At 45.1% G+C, this 18,390-nt stretch overlaps 1 protein-coding gene across 4 annotated transcripts in view; it reads left to right on the forward strand.

The window, feature by feature from the left end:
* Nucleotides 1–18,390, forward strand: part of ctnnd2b (catenin (cadherin-associated protein), delta 2b) — a 132,279-nt gene that overhangs the window by 64,534 nt on the left and 49,355 nt on the right. For all 4 annotated transcript variants that reach the window (XM_065954409.1, XM_065954410.1, XM_020647038.3 and 1 more), the window contains 2 exons: nucleotides 8,820–8,854; nucleotides 10,244–10,357. In XM_065954409.1, coding sequence (XP_065810481.1) covers nucleotides 8,820–8,854; nucleotides 10,244–10,357 — 149 coding nt within the window. The remainder of the gene's footprint in view (nucleotides 1–8,819; nucleotides 8,855–10,243; nucleotides 10,358–18,390) is intronic.

Below are 18,390 nucleotides of genomic sequence, written 5' to 3' on the forward strand. Positions count from 1 at the left end.
TCGGCTCAATTCCTGAACATCAGACCCAAACGACAGAGTTCTATCTCCCTTCACCTTCACCGTCCCAGCTCCAGTCGGGGCAGTTCACACCAAGCTTTTTATTAAACGAGCCACAAAGACATTATCAGCCGCAGCCAGACACAGCGCTCTGCATCCGGCGAGCAGAAGACAATCTGCTGCCAGGTTTTATTAGCATTCGCAGATCCTCAAAGCTAAATTAAAAAATCCCTTTTATTCACCTCAGCAAAGATGCATTTACTGTCACAGACATCCTGTAGTTCAGATCAGGGGGTACCCCGCCTCTCGCTCCAGTCCCCCGAGATGTGATAAAATAATGGATGGAAGTTTCCTAAACAGCTGAAGACTCCTCAGGAGCTTTGAGCACAGGAACCTTCATGTTGGCTCACAACCATCTCCACTAAAAGCAGCTTTGACTGTGTGGTGCTGTGTCATTCTTCTACCCCCTCATTACAGTGTGCAGTCCTCTCCAGGGGCTGAGGATACCCTTTGGATCATCTCCTCTCTTATGATCCGATACACAGCCGCGTCAGAAGCAACCTGCACAAAGCAGAAACATAGAGCTATTGTTCCAACATAATGTATAATTACATCAAACCAGATAAAGCACGTCGTTACTGAGCACACGGGGCCCTCCATCTTCCTGCTCAGGATGTAATTAAGGGTCCACAAGAGTTGTTCTGGGATCTGCTTGGGCGTCCTCCCTCGGCGGGCTGATGGACCGTCTGATCAGCACCAGTTTGTCGGCAGTATTACCAATATGGCTGCAGTATCAGCACCAGTATGGCTACAGTAACAGCACCAGTATGGCTGCAGTATAAACACCAGTATGGCTACAGTATCAGCACCAGTATGGCTGCAGTATTACCAGTATGGCTGCATTACCAGTATGGCTGCAGTAACAGCACCAGTATGGCTGCAGTAACAGCACCAGTATGGCTGCAGTGTGTTTGTTTGTGTTCTCTGAGGATCTGTGAACTGTTTGAGTTTGTGTTGTTGTTCAGTTTGAAGCTGTAGGACTGTTGAGGCTTCATCTTTAATAAAACACGCTCCATGTGGACTCCTTCATGTCCAGAAGCTGCAGCAGCAACACTGTTAGTCTCCTGTCACCACTCTGTGCTCTCTGTGTAACTACAGCTTGCATTTATTTTAGAGCTGCATCGCTCTTCTATCTTTAATTATTGTTGCATTATTTTTATTTGTATCTTTTTAAAAAATGTTCCTGCGACTCCATCACAAGGAAAAAAAAAACCCTGTCCAGTAGGGCTGGGTGTTTCCCCCAACCCCACCACTCGATACAGAGATGTGATATACATACTGTAGATTTGGGATGATGACGTACACAAGAAGTCACTACAACAGCTGTTCTTTATTGTTGAGAACAACAGCAGAGGCATAACGATCCTACAACTTCAAACCCTACATTTCAGTCCTCTGAGATCCTACAAATACAGAGCAGCCAGATCCATTCTGTAACGTCTGCATCGATACTCGGTATGTGAGCACAGCCCGACTGTCCAGTTCAGTCACCAATTCAATTCATGCATGCAGCTAACAGAGGATTAGAGGCAGAACGTGCTGGTAGTCATGTGGAATGGATCTCCGGCTCTGACACATGTCCCCCATCTCCCCCGCATCTGAGATCTTACAAAAAGTTTTCAACAGATCAAAAAAAAAGAAGTGAACGCTCTGAAAGCAGGATTCATTAACCTCGACTGACAGCAGAGGGAAATCCACTAATGCACAATCAATGCTCAAAGATCTTCTCCAGACATGACTGAGGTTTCTGTTTGCAGCACCTGAGGCTAAACGCAGCTAGCCTGCCTTACTGCCGATGTGACTCACAGCCGAGCCGCTCAGGATGAGCCGCTGAATGAAAGCTGAGCTACAGACACACACACACACACACACACATGACCCTGCTGTCGTTCCATTGTGTGAGTGGAAGTGATCTCTGTATGGAAGTGTCTTCTTGTTTGATCACAGAGCTGAGGACGTAGACTTGTTTGTGATCTTCAGGTGTTGATGGAGAATACAGAGAATATTCACATTACACACAGATGTCCCCATGCCCTCAGTGTGTGTGCGTGTGTGTGTGTGTGTGTGTGTGTGTGTGTGTGTGTGTGTGTGTGTGTGTGTGTGTGTGTGTGTGTGTGTGTGTGTGTGTGTGTGTGTGTGTGTGTGTGTGTGTGTGGAGGGAGACCTGGGGGAGGGGGGTAGGTCTGAGGTTAGGGACCGTGGCTTTGATATTATCTGTCTTTTAGCTGTTAATCATGTTATTATGTGTTTGTGTGTCTACCTGCTCAGGGTCTGCAGATGGAGTCGAGATAATCAGCTAAATCTGCTGCAGTGCATCTTAAAGTCTGTCGTACATTCCGGGGTGTGTCCAGACCTTTGTGACTGGGGTGTGCTGAAGTGAGATGTTTCTACAAACAGACATAAAATAAATCACCATTATTTACCCTGCATTACCTCATCGATCATATCTACTTACAGGAGAGTCACAATTTAAAGAACTCACACATGTGCAAACTCCTGCCTTCAGTTCTTTGCAAGTAAGACAGAGATCATTACTTCCCTATGCACCTGTCTAATGAAAAAGATGTGCAAAGTTTTTATTTACGGTTTAAAATGAAATATGCCCCATTGATATGTAAAGAAAAATACAAGCAGCATTTACAAAAAAAATCCCCTAATAGTTGGTTTTAAAAATAAGTCCCGCCTCTGACAATCACAGTTTTTTGGGGTGGCACCGGGGATGTCCAATCAGATTTCTAGACTGGCCCATGCCACCCCTCTGGACACACCCCCTGCGTACATGATGACAAACTAAACAATAAACAGTTTGGACCTCAGACAAAGAACAAAGAAATTAAAGAAACAGTTGAGAACCACTGACATTATGTCACATTGTGATGTGTTCAAGTCCAGCTTGGAAAAATTACAATTAGACGAAATAAAATAAAACATCTTCATGATGTGTTCAAGTGTAACATAAAAAAAAAATAAAAGGGAGTTTTTGGCTCATGACTACTTGTGTTTGTTTTCCCAGCAAATAATAAAAAAGCCTCGATAGTTGTTTTGATCGAGACGAGGATCGTCGAAGAGTATCGATATCTCAATATCAATGACATCAAACCATCGCCATTTATTTAAGTCGCATTCACGAACTGTTTGAAGCAAAGTCCAGGGTCAGTGATCGAGGCTCGACGAAGCCAACAGACTGAACTTTGACTGGGCTTTGATTTGAGTTATGAAGAACAAACTTTAAGTGACAGTTGTGATGAACAGATCAGTCTGTTAGAAGAGATGTGAATAAATCTGTAACCATAGAAGTCTTTTTGTTTATGTTCTTTAAATCTGTCAAATGGAGTAAATGATCATCCTCACAGAGGCTTGAACTGTTTCCACAGAACTACAATCACTTTCTCTCCTGTATGAGTTCAAGTCCAACAGGGGTGGATCATCCTGATCATCGTGCTCATTGTGCTCATATTGTGGTCATTTTGCTCGCATTGTGCTTGTTGTGGTCAGCACAGACAGCAGATAATAAGCCGCCATGAAAATAGATGGATTACATGGACCCGGTTCAGAATGTGTTTATTGGCTGGATCAAATGATTTCATCAGCTATCTCTGGCGTCCGCTCTTTTAAGCTCGTTGGATTGAGCTCCCTCATCGTATCTCTCTCTGTGTTGTTTTTCTTCTTTTCTCTCTTTCATCTTCAACCTCTCCGTGTCTCTCTCTATTGTTCTCCCTCTTCTCTCTCTAACCTTTCCATTCTCTCCATTCTCTCCTCCCTTAATGCAGCAGAGTGGTCATTAAGACAAGCTGGTCAGAGAGCAGTGATTTGATCTGTGACATTGCCTGTGTTTCTCTGGGAATAGCTCCCACACCAGCTCTTTAGAAATGGCTGAAAATGTCAGATCAGAGCGCACAATGGGCGCTGATCATTACCTGAAATTACAGAGCATTATGCCTCCTATCTGCGCTTTAATGGGACTGAAAATAACAGCTTCAACGAGAGGTGCTTTGGACTGGACTTGTCATAACTGGGCTCACGTATTGCACGAAAGAGTTCTCGTGCCTTATTCTTCCTTTTTATGAATTATAGCTCAAATTGTCTCTTTAACACATTTATTTCCAGTCATAGGAAAGATATAAATGGTAAATGGTAAATGGACTTGAGCTTGTATATTTCTTTTCTAGTCTTCTGACTACTCAAAGCTCTTTTACACTGCATGTCACACCCACACATTCACACACTGATGGTAGTGATCGCTATGTAGTATCATCCATCAGAAGTAACTAATCCCATTCATACACAAACACTGAAGCAGGGGGAGCAATGAGGCTTTGGACTGGACTTGTCATAACTGGGTCCAGTCCATCTATTCTGATGATGGTTTTATGGACGTTTTTTTATACATTCTCAGTCTTCTGTTGTTACTTGATGAACTCCTGTATTTCTATATTTAATGCCTCTCACGGTGTCTGTTGTTTCTATTGTCTGATTCTATGTGCCTGTGTTCTATGTGGTTGTTGTTTTTCTTTTTTTTTCTTCTCATAGTTGTTCTCCTCTGGCTGCGAAATAAATTTCCCCTCGGGGACAATAAAGTAAAGTTGAAGTTGAGGGCCAATGAGGGCCAATGACGGCCAACGAGGGCCAAGTTGAAGTTGAGGGTCAATGAGGGCCAACTTGTCAGACAGTCTGATGGACTCTAGTTATGAAGCTTCAGGTTTGATTCTGGACAAATCTGATTGGTGGAGCTCCAGGAGAAACGTTTCATGATTGGATGAAATAGTTCAGATTTCAGTGAAGGATGTGAACACAGAGGTTTGTGTCTTTCACTGCTTGTCCTGTTAACACAGAGCTTCTGAGTTTTCTTCATTTGGTGTTTATTGTGGATATGGTCCCCTCAAAATATTCATGCTGATAAGCTTCCCTACTTGGATCATTAGTCTCCTAAACATTCATCAGGATGTTTGACCATCCAATAACAAGCATCTTACTACCACCCAGTTAAGATGATTATACTCGGGGCGCCGTAGACCAAATCAAATGTAGGCATGGCGATGGGGCTGTAGGCTAGTGGCTCGCGCCCCATGTACCGATTCGGTCCAAGTGGGCGACCCGGGTTCGAATTCGACCTGTGGCTCCTTTCCTGCATGTTACCCTACTCTTTATCTTATCCTTATCACTGGCTCTGTCCTCTGTCCTGGCTCTATAATAAAGACATAAAAAGCCCCAACATGAACCTTTAAAAACAACATTATACAGTAATGAAGCTGTAGACTTAACATCCTGTTTAGATCTGTCCATGTTTTTATAACATTGTCTAACTCTACTTCTTTGAGCTTTGTTAAAGACATACATAAGTTGTCTTTTATCCATTTTAATTTGCTTTCTTTGCACACAGAAGACAAATCAAGGGAACCAAACACATCACATGTTCAATCATTGGTGACGTGTGTGTATGTAGGACAAGAGAAGAAAGACAGTATGAAGACCCTGAAGAGGGTCTTATGTTTCAGAGATATCAAGAAGAAATTATCCATGTTGTTTAATCCAGTTCAGACCACCTTGGAGCTCATGGCATGCTCAATGGTTTGGTATGCAAATGTGCAGAGTACACCTTATTAACTTGTAGTTAGTTGTTGATGTTCCTTCTGCACAGAAAGAGCTTCACAATGTGTTTGTGATCAAAGAGTCTGAGTGTCTGAGTGTGATTCATTCAGGTCTGTGGTTCAACAACACGGGTTTGAAAACGGTCCAGAACTTAGCTGGGTGAAAAATGGGGAATGATGTTGGAATAAAACGATCATTCTTTCTTTTCTAAGGAGGATGATGTCCCACAGCAGATGACACAGAGTGGACTTTTACAGATATCACATTCAGACTTGTGTAAATCAGTGTAGTGATACAACAGAAAACTCAAAGTCCTTGGTCTAACTCCTGATGTTTGTACATTCTGCAGGATCAGTTTGTTCCACACCATGTTTCACTCTTGTTTGCTGATTCCATTGATTTCTGGATGTTTGAAGGTTGATGTTAAGGTTGTTCTAAACGGTTACAGCTGTTCATTTTGACCCTATTTGGGCACCACTGACTGCTGCTGGTCTGGTGTTTAAAGGGATATAAATGTTCATCACTTTTTTTTTAGATCAGATTTGAAGCATTGAAGGAGGAATTAAGGACGGAGCTCTTCTCTCTGTGACACATGAGAGGAGGATGCTTTTATGTTATCATCACATTTCGTTCTTTTCGAGGTAGCCCGAGGCTTTTTGAGACATATTGTTGCTTAGCCTTTCTGTGTCCTTCATTTGGGATGCTGGGATTATGTAACATTTCTGATTTAGAGCAGCAGAAGCCTCTGAGTATAACTACAGAATATTAGAGAGCTCTTCTTTTTAAGTTGACCTGCACGGTTCCTCTGGAGATGTTTGATCTTTGCAGATTCAAACACAAAAACAGCGTTGATCCCTGTGAACACAACATCGATGTGCTGTCGTGTTTACACTCCAAACCGAGCCACACACATTTCACCCGCACGCACATGCACTCAGCATTATATCATTAGCGTTGATGAAGTGTCGCGATTTGGCGTGACCTGCAGCAGGCGAGTTGATCAATTAGTTTCCTCTCGGCCCACTAATTATACTGTCACGTCCTGTTTGCGTGTCAGAGAGGTGGGATGGGAGAAAACAGCAGCTCTCTGTTTCCCAGGTTACCAGGTCAATGAGCTGTTTCAGACACTGAGCTCTGATTAGATGTACCTGGTGGCGAGGAGGAGGGGAGGGGGGGAAAGGAAGGTGGACGAGCTCTCTCAGACTTAGATAGTAAAGAGAGAGAGAGTCCAATTTGATTTGTTCCAGCAAAGTAAAGAAAGAAGTCTGCATCACCATGTTGAATCCAGAGAACCTCGAAGTGATGACGTTCAAACACACGAGATGAAAAAACAAAAAGGCTCCAAAGGGCCGAAAGGTGAGTCAGAAACTCAGACCATCACTGTGCTCCAGACTGAAATGACTCAACAGCTACTGGATGAACCTCCATGAACGTTGGTGCAGACATTTGGGTCCCCAGAGGATGACAAATCAGTAACTTGATCGACTGTTTTGAGTTTCTCTACTGCCACACTGAGGATGTGACTTTGGTGGTTTGAATCCAAACATTAAATGACTATTTGTTTAATTTCTACAAGATATTTAAAATCATTCATCAGAGGGTGAATATCACTGATGTCCCCCGATGGTTCTGACTTTAACATCTGGATAACCATTGGATTCATTTCTACGAGATTTGGTGAAACCAAATCAAAGAGACTTTAAAGGTGACCATCATGGTTATCTGAGGAACCAATCAACAGCTACCGGATGGAGAGCCATTTCATTTGGTACACACATTCCTCCTCCTGTCGACATGGACTGTGGCTCATCTGTGTTCTTAGTCAGATACTGCGACGGTCTCATCAAGCCTCGACTCTCCTTTGTCTTTATGTCTCTTAGAAAATGTCAGCATGCTCACAGTCACGTATTAAGATGTTAATTATGCTTTAATTCATGCTTAACATCAACATTTGATATCCTCGTGCCATGTTAGCAGGCATATGTTAGCATTTAGCTCAAAGCCACTATTTGAATGTGAGAATCGTTGGAGTTCAACCTTCGGTTAGTCTACATAAATAGACTAATGACTTTACGCCAACAGCAGTAAAGCTAGAGCTTAACTTAAAGGAGCAATATGTTACCCTGACACCTAGTGTTTAAAATGGTTACTGCAGTCTAAATTCTAAACATTGTAGAGAGCTGCCCCCTCCTCTCTAGAGTCGATGCTCACAGGTTGCCATGTGGTGGACACTGAAGCTTCAGTGTTTAGGCAGCTCTGCATGGGTCTGTAAACCTTTCTGTGTTCTAACCTCTCTCCATTTTTTAAAAGCATCTCCAATATTGATCCTAGTTTGAGCACGTTTCTGCTCGTGGAGCTTATTAGAAACATGCAGAGGCTTTTTAGGTCGGGTACAATCACTTCTATCTGAACCACTTCTCTTGCCCGCTTCCATCGCTGCAACACCTGTTGGTTTGACCTGATAACTGCTCTCATATCTGACAAACAGAGGGGCGTCCAAAACGGCCGTGTGGGGGGGGTGTCTTAAAACTGCCTACCTTCTCTGGTCCAAACAAATCCAGAGCATTCAGGAGCAGAATCTAAAGTTAGAAGGAGGACATACTGGCTGCTGCATTGTTGTCAGAGAAGCCAGCACTTCAACATAGCATGTTTCCTTAATGTCTCATCATATAGTAAATATAGTATCACTTTATCATTTCACACTCTACACATCTCACTGATTGGACCTTTAAGGACACACAGATAAGAAGTGGCCCATTTAAACCCTGTGATCGGGTCCAAGCTCACGGTCCAATAAAACCTGTGTGAGATTAAAGATTGTTCTGTTATACAGTCATCTTATTCTTCCCTCAGTCTCTGGTCGTCTCGTCTCTGTACTGTATATAATCACAACATTTCCCTGAGCTCAGTAAGAAAGCTAAAACCCTCTGTACTGACTCATGTACACTGAAGAAGAAGAGGAGGAGAATATGTCACCTTTAATGTTTTTCCACAGATGGTATACGTTGATAAAAAAAAACCCTCTGATGGTAAAAAGCAATGGTTTGTGGCGTGTGAGGCTGACAGAGCTGCTGTTACTAAACACAACAGAACAGAAGTGTAAAATATGTTGTGTGTTTGTCTCCATGTATTTATCTAACCTGCTTTATTTTTGTCTTGTTTGTCTCTTGCAGTTCAGCAGATGAGAAATTTCGCTGGAACAACCAAGGTAATCTTTCCTCTGGAACGCTCTCAGTGCATTTAGTCTCCTCCTCCATTGTTTGCCTTCCAGCTCTGCACATTGCTGACTCAGCGTATCACTCTGGTTTCCGTGGTAACAATCCTCCATCATGCATCAACAAAGTATTGATACTTCCAGTACGGGACCCATTGTGGAGCGCTCAGTCAAACTCACCGTGTGGATTTAAAAAAAGCTTCTTCTAACCCGGACCGTCAAAGAAATATCACCAAGAAAACATGAAGACGATGTGAAGGAGTCGTGTCCTGACAACAGCAGCTCAACACCTGGAAACCTTTCCCGCCAAAAGACGAGGCAGACTAGCGTCTCCTCCGCCATCGTTGTTGACAAGGCTGATGTTTTAAGTCCCGTCCTATCTTGATCCTGATTGGTCGGTGAGAGAGAAGGGACATTGACGAGCGAGGTACTGTTCTAAAAGTTGAACTGTTAGCGCTGCAAGAGAAGTGACACAAAACAAATGACGCAGGGCGCTGAAGACCCCCGACCTACATTTTTTGATTGAAAACGAGCGCTGCTGGCAGACTCAGGCCTTTAATAGAGACAACACCTCCATCCATGACACTGAGCTCTCTCTGTCTGTCAGTGACACAGAGCTGTGTGGGCTGTGTGAGGTTAGATTGATCATTGGAGTGCAGGGTTAGCGACCTCTTCCAACAAAGAGATGACTGAAGGTTTGCAGATAAACGTTTCATACTGAAGGCTTTCAGTGTCAGCTGTGTCTGCTTCCATCTACAGAAAGCCTCAAAAGACCAAATCCTTCCTCACTCCAATCAGACGTTTGGATCCATTCATCACATACAAATCATTACATCATTTCTGCATCTAGCAGGGTTAAAAAAATAAGATGTCTATAGGAGGAAAGCCTCGGACTGAAGAGATGTTTCACATCAACATCATCCGTCTGGAGTTCTATCGGTCCAGGTCAATAAAAGCCCGCCTCCTAAATCCTCTCACTAAGGCGTCCTCTATTACCGTCTCTCTCTCCATCTCGGTGAGAGATTAATGTTGCTCCTCCTCTGAAAGCTTTTAGCCATCTTGGCAGACAGCTCTCACTTGAAGACACCGGGTATGTCAACGGCCCCACTGTGACAGACAAACGGCCCCGTGTCCAAGTACAGGAGGGCGCCACAGAAACCCAAATCCCACAGGATGTGTTTCTTGACTAGCAGTGAGGTTTTCATCTTGACCCTTTGACCTTAGATCTACGATCTGTTTGTGTTTTCTCAATAGGTTAGACATTGCAGGCTTTGTGTGTCCGTCTGTGTTTTTAACTCTGTGTGTGTGTGTGTGTGTGTGTGTGTGTGTGTGTGTGTGTGTGTGTGTGTGTGTGTGTGTGTGTCTGTGTGTGTGCACTTGCAGATGGACAGAAGGACATCGAGGAGGAGCTAACCACAGGCCTGGAGCTGGTCGACTCCTGCATCCGCTCGCTTCAGGAATCAGGCATCTTGGACTCACAGGACACTTCAGGAGACAGTAAGGAGACAACGTTATGATCAGAAGGAGTATCTCTGCTTGTGTTTGCTGCGACTGAAGGAAAGCTCATGTGATGGCTGCTCTGCAGAGTGTCCACGTTACAGCACAGACCTATATTCAAATAAGAGTGCTGTGCTCAGTCCTTGAATAATTAGTGAAATAAGGCAATAAGAGCCTTTTAAAAACTGTCATCAAAGTAGTGAGATCTGGACTAATCAGACAAAGTACTTGTTCTGATTGTCCTTCATTTGATTAGTCACATTTTCTTAAAGTGCCCCTTCACTAAATACCATACTTTGAAAAAGAATATAAGTTTATAAACTCATGTGTCAGACTTCGGTTCAGACCTGGACGGACTTGAAATCGAGCTAAACCATAAAGGCATCGTTATCGCTGAATGAGCTTTTGCAGTAAACAGATCGCAGAATTCGTCATAAAGGAGAAATTATTTCTCCCTCAGCATGTTCATCATTTCACCTGTTAGTTGGAGGAACAGGTGAAATGATGCTTCAACAACATGTGGATTCAGTCGGATGAAGCTAAGCTAACTATCAGCTACCTTCAGATACCAACCTCCGGTGTTGAAAAATAAAGCCAATGCTGGAAGTGCAAAATCCTGCAGCTCCTCAAGTGTCCACTAGAGGCTGGCTGCAGAAGCACAGGAAGTCACATACACACCCATTCTAAAAAGCCTGTTTTTACAGCAGAGATTTACATGTTTACTGTCTGATTAAAAAAAAAACAAATAGGTGTGATTAGCTCATGTCGCGATGGACACACACTGTACGGGGGGTGAATGTTTTGATGACTCATCAGTTTTTATTTGATGAAGGATAAGAGTTATTCACAATAAGGCGTGTAGCTGACCTGATTGACAGGTGGGCGCGGTGTAACGGTTTGTCAGGAGGTTTAAAACTCGCCTCAGCTCCAGTTCTCAGCCTGTCGTTAGGTTGACTGAAAGTTAGACTGAGACAGCATTTCCAGCATGGAGACCGCCATCGATGGGACTCCATCGCCCCCTGCAGGAACAGACGGGTGATGTCACTCAGGCTTATTACTCAGATATAGAAGATATCGTGCAGCCGTACTTGAAATCTGTCGATAAATCCTCCTCTCCTCCTCTCCTACGTTAGCTGTGCTACAGAAGACTTCTCTCAGGTCTGATCCGTCAGACTCAGAAGACGAGACAGATTTATTTATACAGCACATTTCAAACACACAAGCATCTCAAAGCGCTTTTCAAATGCAAAGAAAAGCCTTTGAGTGACATTTAAAACAATGGAGAAGAACAACAAAGACAAAATGTAGAAAGCTTCTTTAAGCTGAAAATAGTCTGAACATGAAGACGGCGGTACAAGAGCAAATCTGAGCTCTACTTTGAAACTTTTGGAGTCTGAAGAGGGGGCCGGCTGAAAGCGGCACAAACACAACAAGGGGTTACACTGTTTCCCAAAAAGAGCGGCTTCTTTTCCACCATTGCTGCCTACATGTCTGTCCCCTTTATAGAGATCAGCTGGCAGACCGGGGTTATTTCTGGGGGCAGATCTGTGATGACAACGTTACTGAAGTTTATGCTCAATAAACGTTAACTGGTCTGTCACTGAAGTGGTCACAACAAGGTTTTGCATGCATCTACTTTGCCCCCAGTCCCTGATGGAAGCAGTTTTTTCTTGTAGACCAGCATGGGTTTGGTTCTACCTGTTCTTCTGGCCCAGAGCCACATGTTTGGCTGTTGAAACACAAAGAACTCCTGACAAATTAGACACAGACTCTGAACCAGCCCTGGACCTGGCTCTGGGGAAAAGAGGTAAAAATACTGGATACCTGGCCCAATTATTTGCAGATCATTTTCTACTTTTAAAAAAAATAGTTTTCTTCTGTAAAAGATCAGCATATGAGATCAGTGACACAGTGTATAGACTCCCCTCGCTATTTGCCCGGCGCCTGATAACCTGGAACACCTGAAACACGCCCTGCAGAAAGAGAAAGACGTCCTAGCGTACATCCCTCCTGTCAATGCAAACCAAAGAGTTGAATGGTTGTGATGACAGAACACGTCTTTGCTTTTAGACATCTTTATAAAACGTGCTGCTGACAGGGAGCATGATGTCAAAAGATCAGACATACAGTCAATAGTAGAAAATGTGTATTTGTGTGTGTGTGTGTGTGTGTGTGTGTGTGTGTGTGTGTGTGTGTGTGTGTGTGTGTGTGTGTGTATGTGTGTGTGTTAAACTGCAATGTGGGTGTACATTAAAGAGGACATATTATCCCCCCTTCTCCACCTTTTCAAACAGTCCCCTGTGGTCTAAATGAAATGTCTGTGCTGTGCTTTGGTCAAAATATAACATGAATCAAGCACCGGAGGAGGTTACTGGTGAACCTGTATAAACCAACTCTCTCAGAATGCTCCGTTTTGGTGTGTGTGTCTCTTTAAATGCAATGAGCCCGCCCCCTGAGTTTTCCCCGTAGACATCTCTCCTCTGTAGAGAGAATAAAAATGGCGGACCTGCGCAAAAGTTTTGTTCCAGTCTGGGGGTGGAGTCCATGGCTGGAGATACCAGGGGAGGGGAGGGGATTTTTTTTTTTTTTTTTTACCAGAATCCCTCTGTGACATCACAAGGAGAGCACATTAGAAACACAGCATTTTTCTCTGTGTTGTTCAACTTATACAGACCACAAACAAAGGACTGGATGGGTTTATTTCACATGTTGTGGGTCAGTAGACACTCAGGTTACACAAACATATGTTCAGAAAACCTATAGAAGTGGATTTTTCATAATATGTCACCTTTAAAACAAATATTACTAAATAATTTAACCGATTCTGGTGCTGACTTTAAAGCATGACAAAGTCTGATCCTTCGTAGACTTACGTACACATCCCTACTCTGTCAGTCATCTCGCTTTACTTTGTGTATGATTTGTTGTTGTGCACGTTGCCTGTGCTGTTAACTGCATCCTGCTGCGATGAGAACCGAACAGTGAAGCTAATGGCTAACAGCTCATGGAAAAGGAGCTAAAAGGCGCTTCACATGATGAATCTCGTCCCCATTAAACACTTCTTTAACACTGCAATCATGTGATCAACCTCCAACATTCATACATGTGTTCAGCTGTGTTTAAAGGGAAGGGGGCGTTTAAGATGAGATGAGATGAGATGAGATTCAACTTTATTGTCATTGCACATATACAAGTATAGAGTAACGAAATGAGGTTTGGCATCTCACCAGAAGTGCAAATAAGCAGAAAGTGCAAGAGTCTGTGCTATGTACAGTAATTACAAAATTTACAGATGTAGACTAAAAAAAGTGAATTATTAGGTATATATGGATGGCTGGATTAATGGGATGCTATAAATATAAATAAATGCTATAAATATAAGTGTATTCTTAAGATTATAATATACAGATTAAGGTGCAGTGAGCATGCTATACTAATAATATACAGAATAAGGTGCAGTGAGCATGCTATACTAGTTTACAGATAATATAAAGAATATGGACATAATATGAACATACTATAATACAATAATACAGGTGGATGAGAGATGTGTGTGTGTGACCAGGAGGAGTGGTGGGGGGATGATGGGTGTGAGGTGATATGCAGGGGAAAGGGGGGGGTCAGCAGGGGGCGGAGAGAGAGAGGGAGAGAGAGAGAGAGACAGAGTTCAGAGTTCGGGGGGTAGAGTTCAGTAGAGAGACAGCTCTGGGGAAAAAGCTGTTCCTCAGTCTGCTGGTTCTGGTCCGGAGGCTTCTGAAGCGTCTACCGGAGGGCAGGAGGGTAAACAGTCTGTGGGCAGGGTGGGAGGAGTCTTTAAGGATGCCGTGAGCTCGCCGCAGACAGCGTTTTCTTTGGACATCCTCAATGGCAGGAAGTGGACACCTTGTGATGCGCTGGGCGGTTTTTACCACCCGCTGTAGCGCCTTACGGTCTGTGACAGAGCAGTTTCCATACCAGACTGTGACACTGCTGGTCAGGATGCTCTCGATCACACAGCGGTAGAAGTTCATCAGTACAGCTGAAGACAGGTGGTGTCTCTTCAGTGTCCTCAGGAAAAAGAGGCGTTGATGAGCCTTCTTAACCAGACTGGAGGTGTTAGTGGACCAGGAGAGGTCCTCTGTGATGTGGGTCCCCAGGAACTTGAAGCTGGAGACACGTTCAACAGCCATCCCGTTGATGTGAATGGGGTTGTGCATGCTTCCTCTTTCTCTCCTGAAGTCCACGATGAGCTCCTTCGTCTTGCTGGTGTTGAGGAGCAGGTTGTTGTCAGCACACCAGGCGGCCAGATGCTGTACCTCCTCCCTGTAGGCTGTGTCATCGTTGTTGCTGATGAGGCCAATCACCGCTGTATCGTCCGCAAACTTGATGATGGTGTTGGATCCATGTACAGGTCTGCAGTCGTGGGTGAAGAGGGAGTAGAGGAATGGGCTCAGCACACAGCCCTGTGGTACACCTGTGTTGAGTGTGATGGTGGTGGAGCAGGTGTGTCCTGACCTAACATACTGGGGTCTGTTGGTCAGAAAGTCCATTATCCAGTGACGGAGGGAGGTGTTGAAGCCCAGGTCTCCGAGTTTAGTGTTTAACTTGGAGGGGGTGACAGAGTTGAATGCTGAGCTAAAATCAACAAACAGCATTCGTGCGTATGTGTTGTTATTGTCCAGATGTGTGAGCACAGAGTGCAGCGCAGTGGAAACTGCATCCTCTGTACTCCTATTGCTGCGGTAGGCAAACTGGTATGGGTCCAGTGTGGGTGGGAGGCAGTTTTTTAGGTGTGCTAGGACCAGTCGCTCAAAGCACTTCATTATGATGGGTGTGAGTGCTACAGGGCGGTAGTCATTCAGACCTGTCGGGCTGGAGTGTTTCGGCACTGGGACAATGGAGGTGGCTTTGAAGCATGCTGGCACAGCTGCTTGGGCGAGGGACAGGTTGAAGATGTCCGTAAAAACCCCAGTGAGCTGCTCCGCACATGCTCTAAGCACGCGCCCGGGGGTGCCGTCTGGACCAGCAGCCTTTCGAGCGTTGATCCGGCTCAGTGCAGCGTGGACGTCTGTGGGGGTGAGTGAGAGGGGCTGGTTGTCTGCAGGAGGTCTGGTCGTGGTCTGCGTCTCCCTGTTGTCTCTATCGAAACGAGCATAAAAGTGATTTAGCTCGTTCAGGAAGGAGACATCTGTGGTTATCGGGGTGGAGTTTCTGGGTTTATAGTCACTGATGGCCTGGATGCCCTGCCACATGCGTCTGGGGTCGGAGTTGGAGAAGTGTTCCTCAACCTTCAGCTTGTAGCAGTGCTTGGCCTTGATGATGCCCCTCCTCAGGTTTGCCCTGGATACGCTGTAGGCCATTGCATCATCTGATCTGAAGGCAGTGTTGCGGGCCTTCAGCAGGAGACGCACCTCCTTGTTCATCCATGGCTTCTGATTTGGGTACGTGGTGATCTGCTTCCATGTTGTAACACTGTCGATGGTGGTATTGATATAATCCAGCACAGAAGAAGTGTAGGTGTCAATGTCTGTGTGAGAGCCCAAGGTAGCCTGAGAAGCAAACATACTCCAGTCTGTGTGATGGAACTTGTCCTGAAGTACAGAGTCTGTCCCCGCTGGCCACACTTTAATCGTTGTCACTGATGGCTTCAGACGTTGGATGAGTGGGGAGTACTTGGGGATGAGGAACAGAGAAAGGTGGTCTGACTGTCCCAGGTGGGGGAGGGGGGTCGTGGTGTAGGCTCTTGCGATGTTTATGTAAACATGGTCCAGAGTTTTGTTTCCTCTTGTATTGCAGGAAACATGCTGGTGAAATTTAGGGAGCACTGTCTTTAAGTTTGAGTGATTAAAATCACCTGCAACTATAAATGCAGCCTCCGGGTGAGCAGTCTGTTGTTTACTGATAGCGGTGTAAAGTTCCTTCATAGCAGCTTTTGCATCGGCATCAGGGGGGATGTAGGCTGCAGTTACAATAGTGGAGCTGAGCTCCCTTGGCTGATAGAAAGGTCTACATTTAACCATGAGAAACTCAATGTTAGCTGAGCAGTGTCTCCCAATAATGACAGAGTCTGTACACCAAGCTTTGTTAAAATAGATGCACAGCCCTCCTCCTCTGGTCTTACCGGAGTCCTCTGCTGTTCTGTCTGCCCGGAGTGTGTGGCGATCGGCTAGCTTGATAGCATCATCCGGTACTCCGTTGTTTAGCCATGTTTCCGTGAAGATCATGACATTACAGTCCATAAGTCTCTTGCTGTGGATGATGCGAAGTCGTAACTCGTCCATTTTGTTCACCAAAGACCGCACATTAGCGAGGAAAATGCTGGGTAACGGGAGACGGTGCGGTGTTAGCTTTAGCTTAGCTCTTATACCTCCGCGCTTCCCCCGCCTTTGTTTACGGTCTCGACGCCGCCTGCGAGCACTTCCACCCGGCCGGGTAGAGTGCGTAGCCTCGGGTGTTTTGGCGATCTCTGGTATGAGTCGAAGATTGTTGATTAGATCGTCAGGGAGGTGTATTCCAATATCCAAAAGTTCCTGTCGGGTGTAGGATGTTAAGGCGAGGCTGTTCCGTACGAACAGACCCGAAATTAACAATAAAATTACTGCAAAATTGCAAATCTGAGAGAGACGCTGGGCCTCGCGATGCGCTCGCGCCGCCATCTTGGTTTGGATGACCTCAGGACCAGGATCTGTTTTTGAACCTACCTGACATCCCTGCTCAGGGACCCTGAATGTGAAGAGGTTGGAAAAGGCTCTGTGATCAGGAGTCAACCAGCTTTCCACATGTTAGTCTGATCTCCACAGGTCTTTGGATGATGATGGAAAAGCAGACAAGAATTAGCTTGAGGAACTTTGAGTCCTTTTAAAGAAGCTCCTCGGAGGAGGAACAGTCGTTGTTCCTTTAAAAAGCTTTGACAGAAATAGTTTGTAGAGAGACGGCGAGGGAAGAGTTGTTTGTAAGAGTCTCAGTGAGATCCTAAACAACTCCCCATGCCGCTCAGCTCCACTCGTCTTTCATCGGGGCGCGGGGGTGATCGCCACGTCTTTAGTACAGTCGAGCCCACGGGACAGAGGTAGCTGTCAGGAGACATGCCGAGTCGTGCCAGTGGTTTGATATGCTAATCCATCCTCACTGAGGTGTCAGCTGGCCTGCTGTTCACAGTGCAGAGGGGAGGCACACACACACACACACACACACGCACACACACACAGACATACAGGTGTGCAGCACAAGCACAGAACTGTGAGAGAGAGAGAGAGAGAGAGATAGAGAGAGAGAGAGGGGGGAGAGGGGGAGAGAGAGAGAGAAAGAGAGAGAGTGAGAGAGTTTCTATGTGGAAACGTAACGTCTTAAATCAAGAAGTCATTGTTGAAGAAATTACCACCTTCTGCACGCTGACCAACAGTTAGTGTCTGTAACATAATGATGTGTGTGTGTGTGTGTGTGTGTGTGTGTGTGTGTGTGTGTGTGTGTGTGTGTGTGTGTGTGTGTGTGTGTGTGTGTGTGTGTGTGTGTGTGTGTGTTACCACAGTGTGCAGGACCCTGTGTGTCGATATAGAACACTGGTCACGCTGGCAAGACTGAGCCAGTATTGATAATGTATTAATGAGCCGCCCCCTCAAAAAAAAAAAAAAAAAAAAAGCCTCCACTACTCATATGAAACCCACCTGCAGTGGCAAAAACTGTGGAAAACATCCCCCTGGCTTTGTGCGCACACACTCCTGTTGGCTTGTGTGTGTGTCTGTGTGTGTGTGTGTGTGTGTGTGTGTGTGTGTGTGTGTGTGTGTGTGTGTGTGTGTGTGTGTGGCTGCGTGTGTGTACGCACACCGAGGCCTTGACCCAGTAAACTCACGCGGGACCCTTAGCTTAATATCACATTTTCAATAATTCACAATCACCAGCTCCACTGCCTCCAGGCTGCGTCCGCTCTGCTGTTACAAGGCGTTTCACTTCCAGCTCTACGTCACAGCGCTCTCATCCACAGTGACTCTGTTTGCCGTTAGCTGCTGATTTTATCTGTCCTGCACGCTGTTGATGTTGACCGCTGGCACTCCTTT

The sequence above is a fragment of the Labrus bergylta genome, chromosome 4 (assembly GCF_963930695.1).
Source record: "Labrus bergylta chromosome 4, fLabBer1.1, whole genome shotgun sequence".
In the NCBI taxonomy this organism is placed as follows: domain Eukaryota; kingdom Metazoa; phylum Chordata; class Actinopteri; order Labriformes; family Labridae; genus Labrus; species Labrus bergylta.